At 40.1% G+C, this 24,098-nt stretch overlaps 1 protein-coding gene across 1 annotated transcript in view; it reads left to right on the forward strand.

Annotated features, from left to right (window-relative positions):
* Nucleotides 1-304: 304 nt before the first annotated feature.
* The window catches only part of rasa4 (RAS p21 protein activator 4), a 66,810-nt gene continuing 43,016 nt past the window's right edge, over nt 305-24,098 (forward strand). The window contains 4 exon segments of the mRNA XM_023968581.2: nt 305-652; nt 13,724-13,780; nt 15,326-15,439; nt 20,272-20,333. Coding sequence (XP_023824349.1) covers nt 588-652; nt 13,724-13,780; nt 15,326-15,439; nt 20,272-20,333 — 298 coding nt within the window. The 5' untranslated portion in view covers nt 305-587.

A 24,098-nucleotide genomic window follows, 5' to 3' on the forward strand; every position in this document is an offset into this window, starting at 1 on the left:
GTTCGAAGTGTTACATCCAGCTCATTATTGCATCATGCTGGATGTAAGTGAGCCGGATGCTGGATGTAACTCTGAGCCTGAAGATGGATTTAACTGTGCCAGTTGCAACTCTGTGCTGGATGTAACTCTGAGCTGGATGCTATACAGGATGTCGTATCCAGCTCAGGGTTACACCAACTACTGTATTTTTAGCCACATAATTGTTGTCTTTCAGTTTCATTAATTTTCACCCCGCACAGTAGGTGGCGGCAAAAATAACTTTTGGATGTAGTCTTTCCGTACAACTCCAACGAAGAAGACCGTAGTCTACTATCAAATACTCACAATCGCTTTCTTTCCAACCACGAGCGAGTGGGTCACAAGTACGTTGATATATACAAACCACCGACCTGTCTTGTGAAATGAGTTGCAGACAGGTGTATGATACGTGGCAAAAATAATATTGACGAGGTTTGCCTGTTTGTTCAATTTACTGCTGTCAGGCGCGAAACCCCCAAATTCTGTTTGACAGCTGTTTTTGAGGAGGAACAATCTGCGTGTGATTTCACAGTTGAGTCATCACCGTTTGGACGCTGGGACTTGGAGAAATGGCAAAACGAAACACTTTATTTATCAGAATTGTGGAGGGGAAAAATTTGCCAATTAAGGACATGTAAGTACTGTTACTGTACATGTTTTACTCTTCGTTTTTTGTTCTCCGATTTTACCAGACTTTGCTTAGGAGAGGACTTAATTGATAGGCTTTTGCTCATCTGTTTTTGATATTTAAATGTGAATTGAATCAACTACTTTAGGGTATTTCAATGATAGACTGAACCAACCTTTTGATGCTGTAAAAAAAACGCTGGTATATTTTCATTATTGGCAAATGGGTTCATTGTGTAGACTACAAAGTTATTTCCTCAAACACGTATCCTTGATTGTGTAAATATATGATTATAATACAAAACACATCAAAGTAAACAGCCCTGGATAATGAATATGCGGTATGTCAATCAACAATCACATCAAACAGAACCTGCTCTACCATGAAAACATGACTTCAAAGGAAAGCCATTCTTAGAAAAATAAATGATATAGATAATGGGCAATAATATGGAGTTGGTCCCCCCCCCTCTGCTGCTATGACAGCGTCCACTCTTCTGGGGAGGCTTTCCACCAGATGTTGGAACATTGCTGCAGGGACTTGCTTCCATTCAGCTACAAGAGCATTAGTGAGGTTGGGCACTGATGTTGGGCGATTAGGCCTGGCTTGCAGTCGGTGTTCCAATTTATCCCAAAGGTGTTAGATGGGATTGAAACAGGAAAGGGCCTTCCCCAAACTGTTGCCACAAAATTGTAAGTACAGAATCGTCTAGAATGTCATTGTATGCTGTAGTGTAAAGATTACCCTTCACTGGAACTAAGGAGCCTAGCCCGACTCATGAAAAACAGCCGCAGATCATTGTTCCTCCTCCACCAAACTTTACAGTTGGCACTATGCATTCGGGCAGGTAGCTTTCTCCTGGCATCTGCCAAACCCATATTCGTCCATCTGACTGCGAGATGGTGAAGTGTGGTTCATCACTGCAGAGAACGTGTTTCCACTGCTCCAGAGTCCAGTAGTGTATCATCTCTCATCACTCTCCACATCTCTTATCTGTTTACAGAATTCCATGCTTTGGATAGAAACAAGCAGACTCTGAAGCTGAACTAAACATAGATTGACAGTGCATTGGACAATTGAAAAAATAGAAGCATCTCCCACTCAGCTCACTGCTAATTGGCAAACGAAGCTGTGCTCCCCTGATTTTCAGTACCTCGCTCCACATCATCCTTTACTCTGAGATATATATATTTAGCCAAGTTATCGTTACTCATTATATATTTATTATTACATGTTTTACTTTTCTATTATTTCTCTTTACTTTTTCTCTGCATTGTTGAGATTTGATATAAAATCTAAACAAATTGGGGTTTCATCAACTCTGCTTTTCCATTGCAAGTATTATAAACATTCTTGCCTCCGTTGAAAATCCTCCTGACTGTTATTAATTTATACTCCAATATGACATGTTCCAAATAGTACCCTGTTCCCTATGTAGTGCACTACTTTTGAATGGAGCTCTGGTAAAAAGTAGTGCACTACATAGAGAATAGTGACATTTGGGACAGAACCATGGAAGCCGAAACAGCCAAATACTCTAAACGTGAATCGATTATCAAATGCGGTATGATTCTAGAAACACGAATCCCTCTACTTTAATATCCCATCAGAGAAATAATTTCAAAAATATACACTCACTGTTTTAAAACACTTACAGCCGACAGTATTTTTCAGTGACAACACGTTTGTGGCGTCCGTCTTACGTTTACACACAGTTGTTAGGAGACGCAGATAGCTAATTAGCACAGGTAGTCGACTCTGTTTTCCGTCTATTTTACGTAAACGCGCAGTAACATGGAGATATGGCCGTGTGGGAACACTAACCCTATAAAGGTGTGTATCAATTAGGGATGCATGATATATCGGTGAACATATCGGAATCGGCCAATATTAGCTTAAAATGCTAACATCGGTATCAGTAAAATTTTGCGCTACACGGGCAACACAGCATTCCTAACCTAGCCCACAATGTCTGCTGTGTGGATCAAGCAGTCATCTGAAAGAGTAAGAAAATTTCAGAGAGACAACTCAAAGGCGAAATCCATAATCCGAAATGCCGTTTGGGTCTTTGCATGTCAAAAAAGATACACGTCCAATAACACTATTTGACGCATTAAATAAGCTTTTAATTTGACACGTCAAATAACAGTTATATTGTAGAATGTTGTGTGTTGTGAATTTGCAAGTGCAAGCCAATCGCCACCACTACTATCAGTAGTACTGTTAAAGCTGTACAAAAAAGTCTGCAAACACCGGCCACGAACGATGTGCTTACAATACCCCATTGGTAATAAAGCATTATTTGTTCGACCGCAACTTCTGGGGTAGCTAGCTAGCTTTAGCTTGGTACATAGCTAGCACCAATACAACCGGCCTGAAAACGATGAACAGTAGAAACTGCAGTCATTTTCATTATTCCTAGCAATGATTTAGGATTCCTTGTGAGTAAGTATTGTTGTTCACCTATTGAAATTGAGCTTCAGTTAATGAAAATAAATAGCTAGCCAGCTACTTAACCCTGTTGCCCAAAGCTAACGTTATAAGCAGCCAGCTAGCTTCATTTGGCTAGTGACGCTCGACCGGGTTGTGTTGTGAAGCTAGCCACAATAAGGATTAGGCACAATAGTGGAATTTGCGGTTTGCCTTCAAAATAAAAGTACCTCTTTGAAAGTGATGCAGAATGTTACAATTGGTGGAATCATGCCATATTTAGACTAGATAATGTTAAACAAGGTTGGAATGTGAAGCAATGAAATGAGGTATCAGTCTACTCGGTGACACCCACAGAACACAACTGTGAAGAGTTTATGCAAATATTAGCAATGTAGCTCTTATCGCGGGACTGTGAAATCACCTCCCCAGTCAGCCTATTGTGTGTATTGACATTCCTATTGCACTGTACAGCTTTACCTAAGGATTGGGGATCAATGAAATGGGGTATCAGTCTAGTCGAATACCCAAGATATATTTTCCCAGAGTTATCAAACTCCAAAACATTCACACAGTATTGTTTTTCCTCGGGAATAGTGTTCAATACACATAGGTTGACAATAAATGTGGCTCAATTCAGTTGTTTGAGTCCCGCAATAAGAGCTAAGACGCTAATGTTCTCTGGGTGTCACTGAGTAAACTGATGCCCCATGTCATTGATGCACAATCCATAGGTAAGGCTGTACAGTGAAATAAGTATGCCCCAATGCAATTCTAAAGTATAATACATCCAGGGTGATTTCAACAGATTTGTCAAATTTACAAATTGTCTTTTGTTGATTTTATATAACAACATTCCAACCTCGTTTAGCATGATCTATTCAATTATGGCATAATTCTATGTGTATTCATTTGCATCACTGTCAATGACAAACTTTTATTTTGAAGGCTAACCGCAAAGTCTACTTGAGGCTAACCCTTATTGTGGCTAGCTTCACACAGCTGGGTCCGACCACCATTAATCAAATAAGGACTGTCTTATAGGGTTATTTTAGATGACACCTAGCTATATAGTTAGCTAGCTAACTGTAGCTACGGAAACAGATTGTCGTTCTGCTATTTTTTTGGGGAAGAACATTGTTTGCATCCATGAGTTAGCTAGTTTTTTTTTATGACCAGCACTGCAGGTGCTCGAGACAACTTTACCAGCATCATAGCATACATATCGTTGTAACATATGAAATACGAGTGATAGTGTAATCAATGTGTAATAACTACGCAAAACATTTATGAACGTGTTAAATTATTATTATTATTATGTGCAGTCATATTCAGGTCCTGATTGGTCAACAAGCTTATTTGACACGTCAAATAGTGTTATTTGTATATATTTTTTGCCACGGAAGGACCCAAACGGCGTTCCATAGCAATCCTGGTTGAGAATGAAATGACGGAACCAATGAACAACGAAACAGCACAGCAAATGAACTTTTTGGTGTGTGTGAACTTTATTTAACTAGGCAAGTCAGTTGAGAACAAATTCTTATTTACAATGACGGCCAAACCTGGACAACGCTGGACCAATTGTGCGCCGCCCGATGGGACTCCAATCATGGCTGGATGTGATACAGCCTGGATTCGAACCAGGGACTTTAGTGACGCCTCTTGCACGGAGATGCAGTGCCTTAGACCGCTGCGTCCGTGTGTGTGTTAACTATTTAACTGTACTAGAATGCTTAAAAGGACGCTAAAATGTTAATTATTGGCATCATGGTTTTTTTGTCAAGGAAAATATTGGATATCGGTAAAGGCCAAAAATGTCATCGGTGCATCACTATTATCAATTTTAACCTTTTTGTTTTTAGAAAAAAAACATTCTCGCTGATATGAAAGATAAGGTCCTTATGCTTCCAAAACTGTACCGCAAGTAATGTGTGTTAAAGTTAAGACCTAGCGTTGGGGCTCTTAGCAAAACTCCCCCATACAAAGAGACCTTCGTCCAATGACTCGTGTAATGTAACTGAACTGAGAGCCATGATAAAGGGCTAGGTTGTGGTCATGATGCAGGAATGTGAGAAAATATATGTAAGAATGATTAATGACAGGTATTCCACAGGAGTTTTTTTTGCTTGGTTATAGTGTGACCTTTCTGGTGCTGTGTTGATAGAAAGACTGGTATTTCATACTAATTAATTGTGAAATCGGCCAACCGGAATTCTTTCAGAATAACACTTTAATATGCTAATTCTGTCCTTTTCTTCACCGGTGGTAAGCACCGGTTCACTAGGATACACAGCTGCTGTGTCTAGTATGTACACTAAATTCACTTTATTGTAAACACCTTCCCAGAGGATTGGAGACTTGCATTAGCTCTCCAATGCTTAGACAGCTGTGGTGTCAAGTATGTACACTGACTCCATTTTAACACCTCAGTGCTGTACATAGGTGGTTTGGTGAACAACACTTGTGGGATGAGTAACATTCCCCTGAGACCTGGAGACTTGCATTAGCTCCCTGAACTAATGCCCAGGCTTTAACTCAGAGGGCTAACAGTCTCGTGGTTTACAGGAGATCCGGGTACAAAGTCAAACCCTGGTCTGTCACATACAGACGTGTGTGACAGTGAAAACCAAGAGCTGCCTCCACATCCTGGATTTAATGTGTTTATTGACATATTCATTGGCTGGGCATTGTATAAAGTGTTGATGGTTTGTTTGCACTCTTTTCACATGATTTGAGGTCACCTCCTTTTTAAGACGGTCAACCTGAATAACAACATGACTGTGTCTTAAAGGTCTGTGTCTCAAATGCCCCAATTTGATTAGACTAAGTGTGTCATGAGAAATGTCATTCCATTTTTACTTCAACTTTTCAGTATTTGGTAGAGGGAGAGAATTTCTCTTTGGACATGCATGTTTTCCAATGGGTTTTAAGTGCTGCTACAGTAAAGTAGATGGAGGTAGAGAATATTCACTCCTTCACTCTACATAAACAGACGGAGAGTGGATTTACACTGCTTGTCTGTCAAATGATACATGAAATGACTTTGAACCCCATATATTTCTCATGGGGAACAGGTGGCCACTAAAACACACAGATCCTCTTCCTATCAATACACACTGTTTTTGTGTGCGTGACTAATGTCTTCTGTGTGTGACCATGGTTAGCAACTATCTTGTCCACATTTACCCACGACACATCCCCTAAATACACAAGTGTCAACCTCACAATGGAAGAAGCTATTTGTAAGAGGCTCATGGGTTAAAAACAAAAACAACCAACAAACGTTTCCTTAGCACCAGTGACTATCATAGTACTGCAGGTGGTTCACACTAAACGTTGCCTACGTGGTTAAACTGACAAAAGTAGAGCCATGTTTAATGTAACACCTGATTCCGACAGTCCCCAGTTAACCCCATCACTGTATGTAGCTCATGCTTCCTTTGACTTGTTCAATCAGATTTTTTTTTTAATAGACAAAGGTTTGAAATAATGACATTTGCATACTAAATAGAACAAATAGAGCCCAGGAACCACCACGTGGATTGCTATCTAGTTAAGTATATTGATTTAAATTGTGATTTTGGGTAGATATAACCTTTTTTGTGTGTTCAACACACATTACTGTACAACTGTTAACCCCGCAAATGTTTGCATTTGCATGCGCTCTGGGGTAGCTGCGGTGAGAGAGCGCCGTAGTGGAAGTGTTTGCGCAAAAATGTCTCGCTTGACGACACTGCTTCGCTCCATCACAGAGAGATAAAGGCGTGCTGAAATAAATCACCCGCAGCAATATTCAGCGCTCAACGATGCCGCAGCCCGCTAATTGCCGTACTACGAGTCACTAATCCTGCATCTGACAGATAATTAAATTCCTTCAACTAAACAATCGACACTTTTTTTAACGTAAACTCTACCCTGACTAGGCTATATCGCCTCGTTGGCGCTTAGCGCCGATTGTCTCTTCTTCAAGGTGAGAAACTGTTCTGTCACGGTGTCTTAGATAAACCATTTTCCTTTGGATGGTGTGATACAAGAGGCAAATGGCACAAAACAAAATGGCAAGACCAGGAGAATAAAATTGTTTATTTGATTAGCGTTGTTTACTTAAGCAGGAGAATCCAATTGTTTTGTTACACTTTTGGCCGCAAGCCAAAACGAATGTTTCCAAATGGCACACAGAAGAGACAATGACAAGGGAAAAACTCCTTCAGTAGGAAGCAACCTTGAGGAACAAAGTTGGACAAAAATATAAATGTAACAATTTCAGCGATTTTTATTTTACTTTTTCATTTTTGTATTTAAATGTTTTAAAATATTTTTGTACTGAGTTACAGTTCATATAAAGAAATCAGTCAATTTAACTAAATTAATAAGGCCCTAATCTATGGACTTCAAATGACTGGGCAGGGGCACAGCCATGGGTGGGCCTGAGAGGGCATGGGCACACCCACTGGGGAGGAGGCCCAGCCAATCAGAATGAGTTTCCCCACAAAAGGGCTTTATTACAGACAGAAATACTCCTCAGTTTCATCAGTTGTCTGGGTGGCGGGTCTCCGGTGAAGAAGCCAGATGTGGAGGTCCATGGCTGGTGTGGTCTGCGGTTGTGAGGCCGGTTGGACAGTTGCCACATTCTCTAAAACAATGTTGGAGGTGGCTTATGGTAGAGAAATTAACATTCAATTCTCTGGCAACATTCCAGCAGTCGGCATATTAATTGCACGCTCCCTCAATTTGAGACATCTGTGGCATTGTCTTGTGACAAAAAAAAGCATTGTGATTTTATCGTCCTCAGCACAAGATGCACCTGTGTAATGATCATGCTGTTTAATCAACTTCTTGATATGCCACACCTGTCAGGTGGATGGGTTATCTTGGCAAAGGAGAAATGCTCACAAACTGTGATGTAAACATATTTGTGCACAACATTTGAGAGAAATAAGCTTTTTGTGCGTATGGACATTTTCTGAGCTGTTATTTCAGCTCATGAAACATGGGACCAGCACTTTTACATGTTGCGTTTTTATATTTTTGTTCAGTATAGCTTAAGAGAAGGAGCCTGTCCTCCAGTCATATGGCTGGCTTGTTAGAAACTTGCAGTACCTTTTTATATCACATCACCATTTTGGCCAGTGTTATCCGACCTAACATCTAAAACGATGCCCACCCTGGCTCTACAGCCTCTTGTTGACACTATTTGGCATGCGTACTTGTCCAAACATTTTAATCAGGTCATCTACCACATTAGAAATACCCACACTGGTTTTGTTCCAAAATGGCACCCCATTTTATATACAGTGCACTACTTTTGACCAGAGTGCTCTATATTTGGGACTTGCGCACAATTTCTATCCAGCCACGACCCCTTAGATAACATAGGCTCTTAGAAGACTGACTGAGGGTTCCTTTCTTGGCAAAATGAGAAGGATCTGATCTGACTCACAGAGAAACAAAGGATATGTCCAGAATATTGGAGGAAGGAGAGATATCTCTCCTTCCTCCAACAATGTGTACTTGTTCATTTCCCTTCACTGATTTGAAGGGAAATGACTGTTATTAGAAATATGACAAACTCCCACTAGAACATGCCTTGCCTTCCACCAATCCAATACTTTTAGATTTGTGGGAAGTATTAAACTACTTTTTCGGCATGTATCATACAGCTGTACACTTATGTTATTGGGAAGCACCCACTGATACCCACAAACTGGCTTGGCCCGGCTGCTAGCGCTAAGGGGTGGTGAGCTGAGCTGTAGAGGGCCGATAACTTTGCAAAGAGTCCGGCTTCAGAAGATACCTTCTCAAACCACATACACTCTGAGTCTAGATCTGACAAGCAAGGAATGTGATTTCCCCCCAAAAATGTAGCATACAATATGGCTGTGTTTGAGTTATTTGTTTTGTGCAGTAATTTTCTTTAATGCTTGGTCATACTTCCAATGTTGTGGCAAAATGGCTTAAGGACAACAAAGTCAAGGTATTGGAGTGGCCATCACAAAGCCCTGACCTCAATCCTATAGAATATTTGTGGGCAGAACTGAAAAAGCGTGTGCGAGCAAGGAGGCCTACAAACCTGACTCGGTTACACCAGCTCTGTCAGGAGGAATGGGCCAAAATTCACCCAACTTATTGTGGGAAGCTTGTGGAAGGCTACCTGAAACGTTTGACCCAAGTTAAACAATTTAAAGGCAATGCTACCAAATACTAATTGAGTGTATGTAAACAACTCTGGGAATGTGATGAAATAAATAAAATCACTCTCTCTACTATTATTCTGACATTTCACATTCATAAAGTGGTGATCCTAACTGACCTAAGACAGGGAATTTTTACTACGATTAAATGTCAGGAATCGTGAAACCTGAGTTTTAAATGTATTTGGCTGAGGTGTATGTAAACTTCCGACCTCAACTGTACATAAGTATTCAACCCTCTGAGCCAATACACATTAGAGTCACCTGGCAGTGATTACAGCTGTGAGTCTTTCTGGGTAAGTCTCTAAGAGCTTTGCACACATGGATTGGACAATATTTGCACATTATTCTTTCAAGTTGGTTTTGATCATTGCTAAACAGTCATTTGCATGTCTTGCCATAGATTTTCAAGCCAATTTAATTTTTTAAATATATATCAAGTTTATTTTATTTTATATAGCCCTTCGTACATCAGCTAATATCTCGAAGTGCTGTACAGTATATATTATATTTATTTTTTAATCGGTGTCCAAAGATACCGATTTCTGATTGTTATGAAAACTTGAAATAGGCCCTAATTAAATCGGCCATTCCGATTAATCGGTCGACCTCTACTCTAAAATAACGTAAGGAGAAACGTATGATCTCTGTAATTGCAAACTAAGGTTTCTGTACCAAATATTCAGTTCTGCTTTTCTGATGTATCAAATACTTATGTCATGCAATAAAATGCAAATTAATTACTTAAAAATCATACAATGTGATTTTCTGGATTTTTGTTTTAGATTCCGTCTCTCACAGTTGAAGTGTTACCTATGAATAAAAATGACAGACCTCTACATGCTTTGTAAGTAGGAAAACCTGCAAAATCGGCAGTGTATCAAATACTTGTTCTCCCCACTGTATATATATATATTATTTAACTAGGCAAGTCAGTTAAGAACACATTCTTATTTTCAATGATGGCCTAAGAAAGGTGGGTTAACTGCTTTGGTCAGGGGCAGAACGACAGATTTTTATCTTGTCAGCTCGGGGATTCAATCTTGCAACCTTACGGTTAACTAGTCCAACGCTCTAACCACCTGCCTTACATTGCACTCCACGAGGAGCCTGCCTGTTACGCGAATGCAGTAGGAAGACAAGGTAAGTTGCTAGCTAGCATTAAACTTATCTTATAAAAATCAATCATCACTAGTTAACTACACATGGTTGATGATATTACTAGTTTATCTAGCGTGTCCTGCATTGCATATAATCGATGCGGTGCGCATTCGCGAAAAAGGACTTGTTGCTCCAACGTGTACCTAACCATAAACATCAATGCCTTTCTTAAAATCAATACACAAGTATATATTTTTAAACCTGCATATTAGGTAATATTGCCTACTAACATGAATTTCTTTTAACTAGGGAAATTGTGTCACTTCTCTTGCGTTCTGTGCAACAGAGTCAGGGTATATGCAGCAGTTTGGCCGCCTGGCTCGTTGCGAACTGCGTGAAGACTATTACTTCCTAACAAAGACAGCCAACTTCGCCAAACGGGGGATGATTTAACAAAAGCACATTTGCGAAAAAAGCACAATCGTTGCACGACTGTACCTAACCATACACATCAATGCCTTTCTTAAAATCAATACACAGAAGTATATATTTTTAAACCTGCATATTTAGCTAAAAGAAATCCAGGTTAGCAGGCAATTTTAACCAGGTGAAATTGTCGCTTCTCTTGCGTTAATTGCACGCAGAGTCAGGGTATATTTAACAGTTTGGGCCACCTGGCTCGTTGCAAACTAATTTGCCAGAATTTTACGTAATTATGACATAACATTGACGGTTGTGCAATGTAACAGAAATATATTTAGACTTATGGATGCCACCCGTTAGATAAAATACGGAATGGTCTTTCACTGAAAGAATAAACGTTTTGTTTTCAAAATTATAGTTTCCGGATTCCACCATATTAATGACCAAAGGCTCGTATTTCTGTGTGTTATTATGTTATAATTAAGTCTATTATTTGATAGAGCAGTCTGACTGAGCGATGGTAGGCAGCAGCATTCATTCAAACAGCACGTTTGTGTGTTTTGCCAGCAGCTCTTCGCAATGCTTCAAGCATTGAGCTGTTTATGACTTCAAGCCTATCAACTCCCGAGATTAGGCTGGTGTAACCGATGTGAAATGGCTAGCTAGTTTGCGGGGTGCGCGCTAATAGCGTTTCAATCGGTGACGTCACTCGCTCTGAGACTTGGAGTAGTTGTTCCCCTTTGTGGAGCGATGGGTAACGATGCTTCGAGGGTGGCTGTTGTCGATGTGTTCCTGGTTCGAGCCCAAGTAGGGGCGAGGAGAGGGATGGAAGCTATACTGTTACACTGGCAATACTAAAGTGCCTATAAGAACATCCAATAGTCAAAGGTATATGAAATACAAATCGTATAGAGAGAAATAGTCCTATAATTCCTATAATAACTACAACCTAAAACTTCTTACCTGGCAATATTGAAGACTCATGTTAAAAGGAACCACCAGCTTTCATATGTTCTCATGTACTGAGCAAGGAACTTAAACGTTAGCTTTTTTACATGGCACATATTGCACTTTTACTTTCTTCTCCAACACTTTGTTTTTGCATTATTTATTTGAGGCTAAATTGATTTTATTGATGTATTATATTAAGTTAAAATAAGTGTTCATTCAGTATTGTTGTAATTGTCATTATTACAAATAAATTAATAAAATAAAAGAAATCGTCCGATTTAATTGGTATCGGCTTTTTTTGGTCCTCCAATAATCGGTATCGGCATTGAAAAATAATAATCGGTCGACCTCTATATTAGAGTAACTACAATATTGTTGATCCTTCCTCAGTTTTCTCCTATCGCAGACATTAACTCTAACTGTTTTAAAGTCACCATTGGCCTCATGGTAAAATCTCTTAGCGGTTTCGATACTCTCTGGCAAATTAGTTAAGGACGCCTGTATCTTTGTAGTGACTGGGTGTATTGATACACTCTGGATGGTGTAATTAATAACTTCACCATGCTCAAAGGCATATTCAATATCTGCCCCCCCCCCCCCAATCTACCAATAAGTGGCCTTCTTTGTGAGGTATTGGACAACCTCCCTGGTCTTTGTGGTTGAATCTGTTTGAAATTCAATGCTCAACTGAGGGACCTTAAAGATAATTGTATGTGTGGGGTACATAGATGACTTAGTCATTCAAAAATAATGTCAAACACTTATTGTCCATCTAGTCAATTCAACTTATTATGTGACTTGTTAAGGAGTTCTTTACTCCTGAACTTAGTTAGGCTTCCCATAACAAAGTGGTGAATACTTATTGACTCAAGAAATGTCACCTTTTCATTTTTTTATTAATTCGTAACAATTTTCACTTTGTCTCATCAGCCCGCACACACAATAATGTCAATGTCAATTTAATAAATTTTAAATTCAGGCTGTAACACAACAAAATGTGGAAAAAGTCAAGGGGTGTGAATTCTTTCTGAAGTCACTGTATATTCGCATAGATTGCATTTCGATTACTGATGGTGTTTATTTGGAATCTTTACTTCGTCCTAACTTTTGATGTCTTGCTTCTATTATTTAATAATTATTTTGTTTGACATTTTTTACTACGCTGTCAGGATATAGTAACACAAACATTTCGTTGTACCTACTATAACATCTGCTAAACTGTGTACGTGGCCAATAAACTTTGATTAGATTTTTTGATTTGATTTGGGACGCAGCCTGAGGCTTTAAAGGCCAGCAGCAGACCCGGACCGGTTGTGATGTCTGTCGGTACCCGGGATGGCTCTTTTGAACTGGGAAGCTGCAAAGGCTAGACTAGAGATGCTGTTTACGCATCTGGTGCCCTTTCGCCGTAGGCTTTGACTCACACCAAAGGAAATGCACGTGAACACACAAGCGCACGTGCACACACACACACAAAAAAGCATGTTAAATGTTTCTATGCTGGCTCAAACCTTTGTTTTAATATTTCCTCACACCTTGTGGTTGTAGAGCTTAAGCATCAGTACAACTAGGCTTATCCATCCATCCGCAATGTTATTTTATTTTTGTTAGAATTAAACATTTAAAAAATTATATGTAACCTCTGCCTCGGGTAGACCATTGAGTGTCTATGGACATTTTTATTTGAAGGGTACCTACATAAGGATGCCATTCTACATGCATTACTCCTAGCAAACATATCAGTACATAAGCATTTAATATATTATGTCCGCATTATAAGTGACATTACTGACACAGGCTATGAAATTTCAACATGCGGTTGTTGGCATAAGCATTAGTACAGCTTATGAATGAGTTTTGGGATAGTAATAATGTTTTATGAAGTCTTTATGTAGGTATGCCTTACCGTGTAACTGTCATCTTCTCTGAGTTTCATCAGTGAATGTGTTTGTTATGCTCTCTCTGATTTCCATTGCAGAACTGGAAGCAGTGATCCATATTGCATCGTGAGGATTGACAATGAGGCCATCATTAGGTATGTGTTTGTGTGTCCTGTCTCTGGCAGACCTATTAAGCCGGCTGAAGATCCTCTCTGCCGCACTGCTTTGTTTGCGCTAAGGCGATTATCATACATTTTACCGCTTTTGATTAATTAGATCATTTCCATAGCGCACCGCTTACTTTCAATTAGTTTGGCACATCTCAGCTGGCTAAAGCTTTGTATTTAGATCCACCTGGGTGTGTTTTGATGAAAGCCAAGAGTGTGTTTTTAATCAACGTATTATATCTAGAATTACAATGTCTTGTTTGTCGATTGTGATGGAGTAAAATAATTTTTAGCTGAGGTTTGTCTGCATAGAATAGAAATGCCTTTAATTTAGGACCGTGTTATCCAAAAGGATTAGGACAATATGGCCATTATCTTTAACCAAGCGGTTGTTGTTATGAGCAATCTGCTGGTTAAGTCGGTTGGTTGCCTCAGCCTGACAATCTGCTGTAGACCGAACAGTAAAGTAAGAAAAGGCCAGCTTTGCTTGTTAATGTTTAACTGAATGACCTCTTGTCTGGCTCGCTGAATGGGGGCTGACTGCAAAAAGCTGAAGTCAATGGCTGTATGCTCTCTCACTAGTAAAACCCTTAATTGTGGAATTTGAGCCTGCCTGTCTCCATAGTGAGATTCAGTGGGAGGTGGAGGGGTGATGGAGAAATTACTTAGGAGAGTTAAGTAACTGTCTTGTAAAAATCACACTTTAAAAAGTTTTTTTTTAAGTTTTTCGTTTACTCATACCCAAATGTTGTTGACTTGTTCTATACTAGGATTTGTGGCCAACGCATGAATTGCAGAAAAATCCTACCAATAGAGAATGATCGAGGCCTGTTTAAAAAAAAAATTAAATAAGGGGTGGATCAGCTTAATATTGCAGAATGATTGTTGCTTCCATCAATGTAATTGTCTGCATCATTTCCAATCCCCCGTATATTTTTTGGAGTAAATATATGTATCCATATACATGCACATAGATATACAAAGATAGATATACAAACTTTTTTTAGAATATACCTTTTATTATTCCCCACAATCCTACCACCCTTCCCCCAATTGGAGTAAACTAATAACACTAGGCTTCTACCTTCAGTTTATACATCTTATACACATTTTACAGACGCAATCTATTTTACAATAGTTATATTTAGTTTGTTTTTAATCCTCTTTTTCTGATGTCCATCCATTTTGATTTCTATTTGTAACTGCTATTTCACAAAATGTCTGAACCTATATACATTTACAGACCCTGTATGTTTTACATTGGTTATCTTGTTGTTAGTCCCAAATTCCTTGATGGATACCTATTAGCAACAAACAATCAAGGTTTATTGTGTTTTGTCAATGATGCAAACTAAGATAAATCTCTGTCATTGGAAAACACATCGTTACTCAAATTCAGGACTAGTATAGATTATTATGTATTATTTATGCGTGCATCAAGTTATTAATATGCCTTTATGGTGTTTTCTTATGACCTTATCTCAATATGCCTTTCAATGTTGATAATAGTATAACCTTATCTCTCTCTCCCAGGACGGCTACGATATGGAAGACGCTCTCTCCCTTCTGGGGGGAGGAGTATAACGTTCACCTGCCCCCGTCCTTCCATACCATCTCCTTCCATGTGCTGGATGAGGACTCTCTGAGGTAATGAGGTTGTCTCTTCTCAAAGTCAGCTTTTATATCATTGCCACACAAGGTTTTTACAACAGCAATAGTAAACAGTCCTTTCAAGTCCTATGCAGTACTGTACTTTAATTTTGATATTATTTATATCCATTATGGACCCTATTCAAATATATTTAGGTCCTTTTTTTAATACTCAATTCAAAACAGTGCAGTACATTAACCCTTTACACTCATGGGAATTGGTCTATATGGATAGGACTAAATTGAAATGTTTCTTACAGAAGAAATATGAAAAGCATAAGCATGGTGGCAATTGAAAAACAGTTTTGAGATTATGGGAACATTATTAGACCAAAGTTGAGGACACAACAGTTCACCTGATACAATACTGAACATAAACATTACGCTGTTGATTTTTACTATACTTATCGCCACATTTGTTAATCTAAAAATATTCTGGATACATTCAGTAACATGATGAGAATATTCCTGGAAAATGTGGGGTAGGTGCAACATAAGACACATAAATTACAAGGGTTTGAGTGAGAGGACTAACTGGTGTCTCCAAGTGGCCTCACAACTCTCAATTAATTTCAATACACTTATGATTCAAAGGGCTCTGCTAGCTGTGCCGTTGAGAAACTAGAGCAAGCACACTTGTAGTTGCATCCTGCCATCACACAATTACTGTTTACGAAATCCAAAAACTGCCCATTTATAAATTGCAATCTGGGTCAGGTGGGCATTTGAAAGCGTGTTCTATTGCTAACATGACTTGCTAAGTTATAAAAGATGATCTTTAGTGTTAGGCTTTAACAAGGCAATTCAGAGAAACCGATTTGTAATTTTGGTGAGTGTTCTGCAGCAAATTGTATTCACAATAGACAAACAGGCTCATTCTGTTGAAAACAACCGAGGGTACGACACCATGTTATCTATCTGTACATCAAGCATAGTGATCAAAAACGTTGACACTGTATATGACATGAGTTTTATGATATGGAAATGTGAAGTGCACATTTGTGCTTGGGTGTTTGGCTTGCTTGTATGACATTTGATCTTGCAAAATACATTGAGTCCTCTTAATTTACAGCATTTCTCTCACTCTGACAACAAAACATTTGCATAAGTTGCCCAATTAGCAGGAGAGATGGGGGCGGCAACTTGTCGTGTGCGGTGCTGAAGTTCAGAACGTCTGTCAATCAAAACCCATGCAGAATTGTGAAGCGCAGAGCTTGAACTAAAACTTTGTTTTATAAAATCATATTGTAAAGCCACTCCGTTCCAATTTAGGCGCTTATCAGTGTCAAAATCTGCCAGTTTCAACCAGTATACAGGTATGAGTGCAAAAGGTTAAGGAATAAGTTACATGAAGAAGTTGTCTTCTGCTTTTTTCAAGGAGGTACAGTACCAGTAAAAAGTTTAGAAACACCTACTCATTCAAGGGTTTTTCTTTATTTTGACTATTTTCTACATTGTAGAATAATAGTGAAGACATCAAAACTATGAAATAACACATGGAATCATGTGGTAACCAAAACGGTGTTAAACAAATATAAATATATTTGAGATTCTTCAAAGTAGCCACCCTTTGCCTTGATGACAGCTTTGCACATTCTTGGTATTCTCTCAACCAGCTTCATTAGGTAGTCACCTGGAATGCATTACGGTGAACAGGTGTCCCTTGTTAGAAGTTAATTTGTGGAATTTCTTTCCTTAATGCGATTGAGCCAATAAGTTGTGTTGTGACAAGGTAGAGGTGGTATACAGAATATAGCCCTATTTGGTAAAAAAACAAGTCCTTATTATGGCAAGAACAGCTCAAATCAACAGAGAAACAACAGTCCATCATTACTTTAAGACATGAACGTCAATCAATCCGGAAAATTTCAAGAACTTTTAAAGTTTCTTCAAGTGCAGTTGCAAAAACCATCTAGCGCTATGAATGAAACTGGCTCCCATGAGGACCGCCACAGGAATGGAAGACCCAGACTTACCGCTGCTGCAGAGGATAAGTTCATTAGTTACCAACCTCAGAAATTGTATCCCAAATAAATGCTTCAGAGTTCAAGTAACAGACCCATCTCAGCATCAACTGTTCAGAGGAGACTTCGTGAGTCAGGCGTTCATGGTTGAATTGCTGCAAAGAAACCACTACTAAAGGACACCAATAAGAAGAAGAGACTTGCTTAAGTCAAGAAACATGAGCAATGAACATTAGACCGGTGGAAATCTGTCCTTTGGTCCGAGTACAAATTTGAGATGTTTGGTTCCAACCGCCATGTCTTTGTGAGACCCATAATAGGTGAATGATGATCTCCGCATGTATGGTTCTCACATGAAGCATGGAGGTGTGATGGTGTGGGGGTGCTTTGCTGGTGACACTGTCAGTGATTTATTTAGAATTCAAGGCACACTTAACCAGCATGGCTACCATAACATTCTGCAGCAATACGCCATCCCATCTGGTTTAGGCTTAGTGGGACTAAGACCCAACACATCTCAAGGCTGTGTAAGGGCTATATGACCAAGAAGAAGAGTGATGAAGTGCTGCATCAGATGACCTGGCCTCCACAATCATCCGACCTCAACCGAATTGAGATGGTTTGGGATGACTTGGACCGCAGAGTGAAGGAAAAGCAGCCAACAAGTGCTCAGCATATGTGGGAATTCCTTGAAGACCGTAGGAAAAAGATTCCTCATGAAGCTGGTTGAGAGAATGCCAAGAATGTGCAAAGCTGTCAAGGCAAAGGGTGGCTACTTTGAAATATCTAAAATAAGATTTTGTTTTGGTTACTACTTGTCATTTCATAGTTTTGATGTCTTCACTATTATTCTACAATGTAGAAAATAGTCAAAATTAAGGGAACCCCTTGAATGAGTAGGTGTGTCCATGTCACGTCTGCTATGTGGAAACATGCAGTGTATTCGGAAAGTATTCAGACCCCTTCCCTTTTTTCACATTTTGTTACGTTACATCCTGATTCTGAAATAGATTTTTTTTAAATCCCTCATCAACACACAATACCCCATAATGACAAAGTGAAAACAGGTTTTTAGAAATGTTTGCAAATGTATTAAATAAAAAAACTTAAACCTTTTTTTCCCATAAGGATTCAGACCCTTTGCTATGAGACTCTAAATTGAGCTCAGGTGCATCCTGTTTCCATTGATCATCCTTGAGATGTCTCTACAACTTGATTGGAGTCCGTCTGTGGTATATTCAACTGATTTGGACATGATTTAGAAAGGCAGACACCTGTCTATATATAAAGTCCCACAGTTTACAGTGCATTTCAGAACCAAAACCAAGCCATGAGGTTGAAGGATTTGTCTGTAGAGCCCCAAGACATGATTGTGTCAGCACAGATCTGAGTAAGGATACCAAAACAAAATTGTAGCGTTGAAGGTCCCCAAGAACACAGTGGCCTCCATCATTCTTAAATGGAAAAAGTTTGGAACCTCCAAGACTCTTCCTAGAGGTGGTCGCCCGGCCAAACTGGGCAATCGGGGGAGAAGGGCAATGGTCAGGGAGGTGACCAAGATGGTCACTGACAGCGCTCCAGAGTTCCTCTGTGGAAATGGGAGAACCTTTTAGAAGGACAACCATCTCTGTAGCACTCCACCAATCAGGCCTTTATGGTAGAGTGGCCAGATTGAAGCCACTCCTCAGTAAAGGCACATGACAGCTCGCTTGGAGTTTGCCAAAAGCACATAGTCTTGTTTCTCATGGTCTGAGAGTCCTCTATCTGGTCTGATCAAACCAAGATTGAACACTTTGGCCTGAATGCCAAGCGTCACGTCTGGAGGTAACTGGCACCATCACAGTGAAGCCTGGTGGCAGCATCATGCTGTGGGGATGTTTTTCAGCTGCAGGGACTGGGAGTCAGGATCGAGACAAAGATGAACGGAGCCAAGTACAGAGATCCTTGATGAAAACCTGCTCAGGACCTCTGGGGCAAAGGCTGGGGCAAAGGTTCACCTTCCAACAAGAACACAACCTTAAGCACACAGACAATGCAGGAGTGGCTTTGCGACAAGTCTCTGAATGTCCTTAAGTGGCCCAGCCAGAGCCCGGACTTGAACCCGATCGAACATCTCTGGAGAGACCTGAAAATAGCTGTGCAGCAACGCTCCCCATCCAACCTGACAGAGCTTGAGAGGATCTGCAGAGAAGAAGGGAGAAACTCTTCAAATAGAGGTGTGTAAAGCTTGTAGTGTCATACCCAAGAAGACGCGGGGCTGTAATCGCTGCCAAAGATGCTTCAACAAAGTACTGAGTAAATGGTCTGCATGCTTATGTAAAAGTGATAATTCCGTTTTTTTTTAATACATTTGCAAAAATTTCTAAACATTTTTTTGCATTGTCATTACGAGGTATTGTGTGTAGATTTGATGAGAGGGGAAAACAATTTAATACATTTTAGAACAAGGCTGTAACGTAACAAAATGTGATACAAGTCAAGCAGTCTGAATACTTTCCGAATGCACTGTAGACCTATATTTTAAAATTATCATTTAGTTGTCTCAACAAATTTCAGGGGTATTTAGCGTCCTCTTCTCCCTGGGCATGCAATAAGCTGCGGTGTGCAAAAAAACGGCTGCGCCGGTATAAAACCAGGAAGCTGATTGAGCTAGCATATACAAGTGACCCATTGTCTGATAAGACCTTTGGACATGAGAAGTTGCTAAAACTACAGTATTGTGCAAGAAAAACCTGTGACGGCTAGCCTGCATTGTGATAAACATGCACACTGCAGACTCATTTGAATTTATTATTGACAGTGGTACAAACTTGAAGAGCAAGTTCAGTGGAATCTACCTAACCTGTAGCCCTTGTGTCGTTCCAGCCGTGATGACGTCATCGGGAAGGTATCCATCAATAAGGAAGCCTTGGCTGCCAAACCACAAGGTGAGACCTCGCTGCGGCTGTGTTTTCCTCAAATCATGGTCTGAGGCAATATACAAGCTGTGTTTTGACCCAAAACATGTCCAATTATTTAGCCATGTGCACTTTCCTTTACGCTAACACTGACCAATTTCTTTGAGTTTTAGCAACTTCCATGTTCTCAGAAATGATCTTAGCATGTTGTCGGGTCAAATGGACCCATGTTGTTGAACTACGGTACACTACTGGTCAAAAGTTTTAGAACACCCACTAAATTGTAGAATAATAGTGAAGACATCAAAACTATGAAATAACACATGGAATCATGTAGTAACCCAAAAACTCTTAAATCCAAATATATTTCAAATACCCACCCTTTGCCTTGATGACAACTTTGCACACTCTTGGCATTCTTTCAACCAGCTTCACCTGAAATGCTTTTCCAACAGTCTTGAAGGAGTTCCCACATATGCTGAGCACTTGACTGCTTTTCCTTCACTCTGCGGTCTGACTCATCCCAAACCATCTCAATTTGGTTGTGAGATTGTGGAGGCCAGGTCATCTGATGCAGCACTCATCACTCTCCTTCTTGGTAAAATAGCCCTTCCACAGCCTGGTGGTGTGTTGGGTCAGTGTCCTGTTGAAAAACAAATGATAGTCCCACTAAGCCCAAACCAAATGGGATGGCGTATCGCTGCAGAATGCTGTGGTAGCCATGCTGGTTAAGTGTGCCTTGAATTCTAAATAAATCAGACAGTGTCACCAGCAAATCACCCACAATAACACCACCTCCTCCATGCTTTACGGTGGGAAATACGCATGCGGAGGTCATCGCTCCCCCACAACGCGTCTCACAAAGACACGGCGGTTGGAACCAATAATCTCCAATTTGGTACAAATTTCCACCAGTCTAATGTCCATTGCTCGTATTTCTTAGCCCAAGCAAGTCTCTATTTCTTATTGTCCTTTAGTAGTGTGTCCTTTAGTAGTGGTCTCCTCTGAACAGTTGATGTTGAGATGTGTCTGTTACTTGAACTCTGTGAAGCATTTATTTAGGCTGTTATTTCTGAGGCTGGGAACTCTAGTGATCTTATCCTCTGCAGCAGAGGTAACTCTGGGTCTTACATTCCTGTGGCAGTCCCCTTGAGAGCCAGTTTCATCATAGCGTTTGATAGTTTTTGCGACTGCACTTGAAGAAACTTTAAAAGTTATTGAAATTTTCCGTATTGACTGACCATGTCTTAAAGTAATGATGGACTGTCATTTCTCTTTGCTTATTTGAGCTGTTCTGTTCATAATAAGGACTTGGTATTTTACCAAATAGGGCTTTATCTTCTGTATACCCCCACCTTGTCACAACACAACTGATTGGCTCAAACTCATTAAGAAGGAAAGAAATTCCACAAATTAACTTTTTAACAAGGCACACCTGTTAATTGAAATGCAATCCAGGTGACTACCTCATGAAGCTGGTTGAGAGAATGCCAAGAGTGTGCAAAGCTGTCATCAAGGCAAAGGGTGGTTATTTGAAGAATCTCACATTTTTTTTAAATGTGTTGATTTGTTTAACACTTTTTTGGCAGTGTTATTTCATAGTTTTGATGTCTTCACTATTATTCTACAATGTAGACCTTTTGACCGGTAGTGTATGTCTCGTCCTTCCAGTAAAGGAATTCCCTCTACCCTGTAAGAGTAAAAGGGATCAGATGAGTTCAGGAGTAAAGTCATCTTGTGTGCTTAGTCATTATCTGGACTATTGATTCAAGGATCCCTGCATTCCACTGTTGCCATGACGCTGGTGTGGTGAGTCATCACATAGCCCTAGAGCATACTTTTGTTTTCTAAATAACGGACACGACAATCACATGATCACATAGGTTCACAAGTGGCCTCTCCTTGAATGAGGTCTTTAAACAAAGTCTTACTCACTTGGTTCATAAGTCTGGGTTTGCACTGAGAAAAGGCCCACTGGATTTTAATGGGACAGTTTCCCGGACACAGAATCAAGCCTGTGCCTGGTCCTGGACTAAAAAGCATGATCAATATCCGTTGAAATAACTTCTTAGTCCAGGACTAGGCTTAATCTTTGTCTGGGAAACCGGCCCATAAAATTCAAGTGGGCCTTTTCTCAGTGCAAACTCAGACTTATGGTCATATGGTTAGAATAACACTTATCCCACCAACGCTGCTTTGAGCCATTGTCTGATCGTCTCTACCTGCTGGCTTATTTTAGTGTTGGCAGGCTGACTCACTGGGCAAACACAGGGGTGACTACAGAGCTTCGTGAAGAGAGTGACATGTGGGTGAGGGGCCTGAGTCACACTTCACAGTAGGGTCGTGACACCGATGCTGGTCGTGGGGGGTAGTCTTACTCAGTTTTCTTCCATGCAGGGATGATGGTGACTTTCTGGCACTCACGGAGACGAGGGCGGGAATTGTCATTAGTCTTGGTGGCTGGAACTTGCCGAAGGTGTAGTTAATAACTCCAATGAGCATTGTGTATTTGTAAGATGTGGCAGCATGTTTAAATTCCCAAGATACTTCTAGATAATTACGAGCTGATTGATCAACTCTGATATGATTCACATGGTAGCAAGCCAACTATTATAACGCTTTATTACTTCCTATAATATGAATGATATGTTGTTTATACAGGATTTTTGTAGGGCATCATGCATGCTTAAGACAGGCCAATGATATACCAGTTTGGTGTAGTCTGCGTTACGATCAAACATTTTTACCAAACACCGTACACTACAAGACAACATATAAACGTTAGCTTCTTTATATTGCATCTCCTGTATACAGTATGTCATTGGATCTCAGTTTTGTGTACTGGTAAACATTTACAAACAGTGAAAGAACATCTCTTACTCATAATCACAAAGGCTAGATGGAGCACTTTTCCAGGGGTCTATTGCTTTGTCATTGTTTTGATTAAGGGAAGTCCTTATACATAACGAGTCGGGCAAGCATATTCCTACCCTCTTGTCTCCGCATTGTAATCCATTGCAGATGCGTTGCTTTAAAACTTATCTGACCAACCAGGAGAAGCCTTTGTTTCCAAAGGGGAGACCAAGGCTTAAATTGAAGGGGATGAACAGTGACTTCATTGGTCATCCTTGTTTAAACGGTAGGCCAAACATTAAAGGAGACGAACAGTCATCACCCCTCACCCTTCTATCTGCTACACCATCAGAGCCTTTAACATGTTACTTTTTTTTCTGAAGACATAATTAAATGAGAATCATTCCAGTTTGAAAACGATCACAAAAATAGATCCCTTTTGTGTGATGTCAGACCATGTTCTACTGCTTGACAGTGTGAATGTGCTTCTCTGCTAGGGCTCTCACACTTGAGGTGTCTGGGGGATTACTGTGGAAATAACCTTGAGAGAAGCAGGCTGTATGGAGAGGGACCTCTGAGGAAGGGGGTGGGAAAGAGGACTGTGAGCGCACTGAATCACCTTTTGAAGCAGGCAGGTCAAGGCTTGAAAGGTTAGAGACCCCTAGTGTGTGTATATTTGCCAGTCACGGTTTGAACACTCATGGATGAGACCTTTCACTGATGCCGACTGGCCTCTACCAAGGTTTGGTCAAGTGTATACTAGGCCTAAACAAAATGCTGTGGAGAACATTTGTGTGTTTGAACATCTTGGAAAAACCATCTGGCCTTAATGGCCACAGATATTCTTAAATCTCAACCCGGTACAGACCGAAGAGCACTGGCCACCCCTCAGAGCCTGTTGCCTCTCTGGGTTTCTTCCTAGGTTTCTGCCTTCTGGGGATT

The sequence above is a fragment of the Salvelinus sp. IW2-2015 genome, linkage group LG23 (genome assembly GCF_002910315.2).
Source record: "Salvelinus sp. IW2-2015 linkage group LG23, ASM291031v2, whole genome shotgun sequence".
NCBI classification, from domain to species: Eukaryota; Metazoa; Chordata; class Actinopteri; order Salmoniformes; family Salmonidae; genus Salvelinus; species Salvelinus sp. IW2-2015.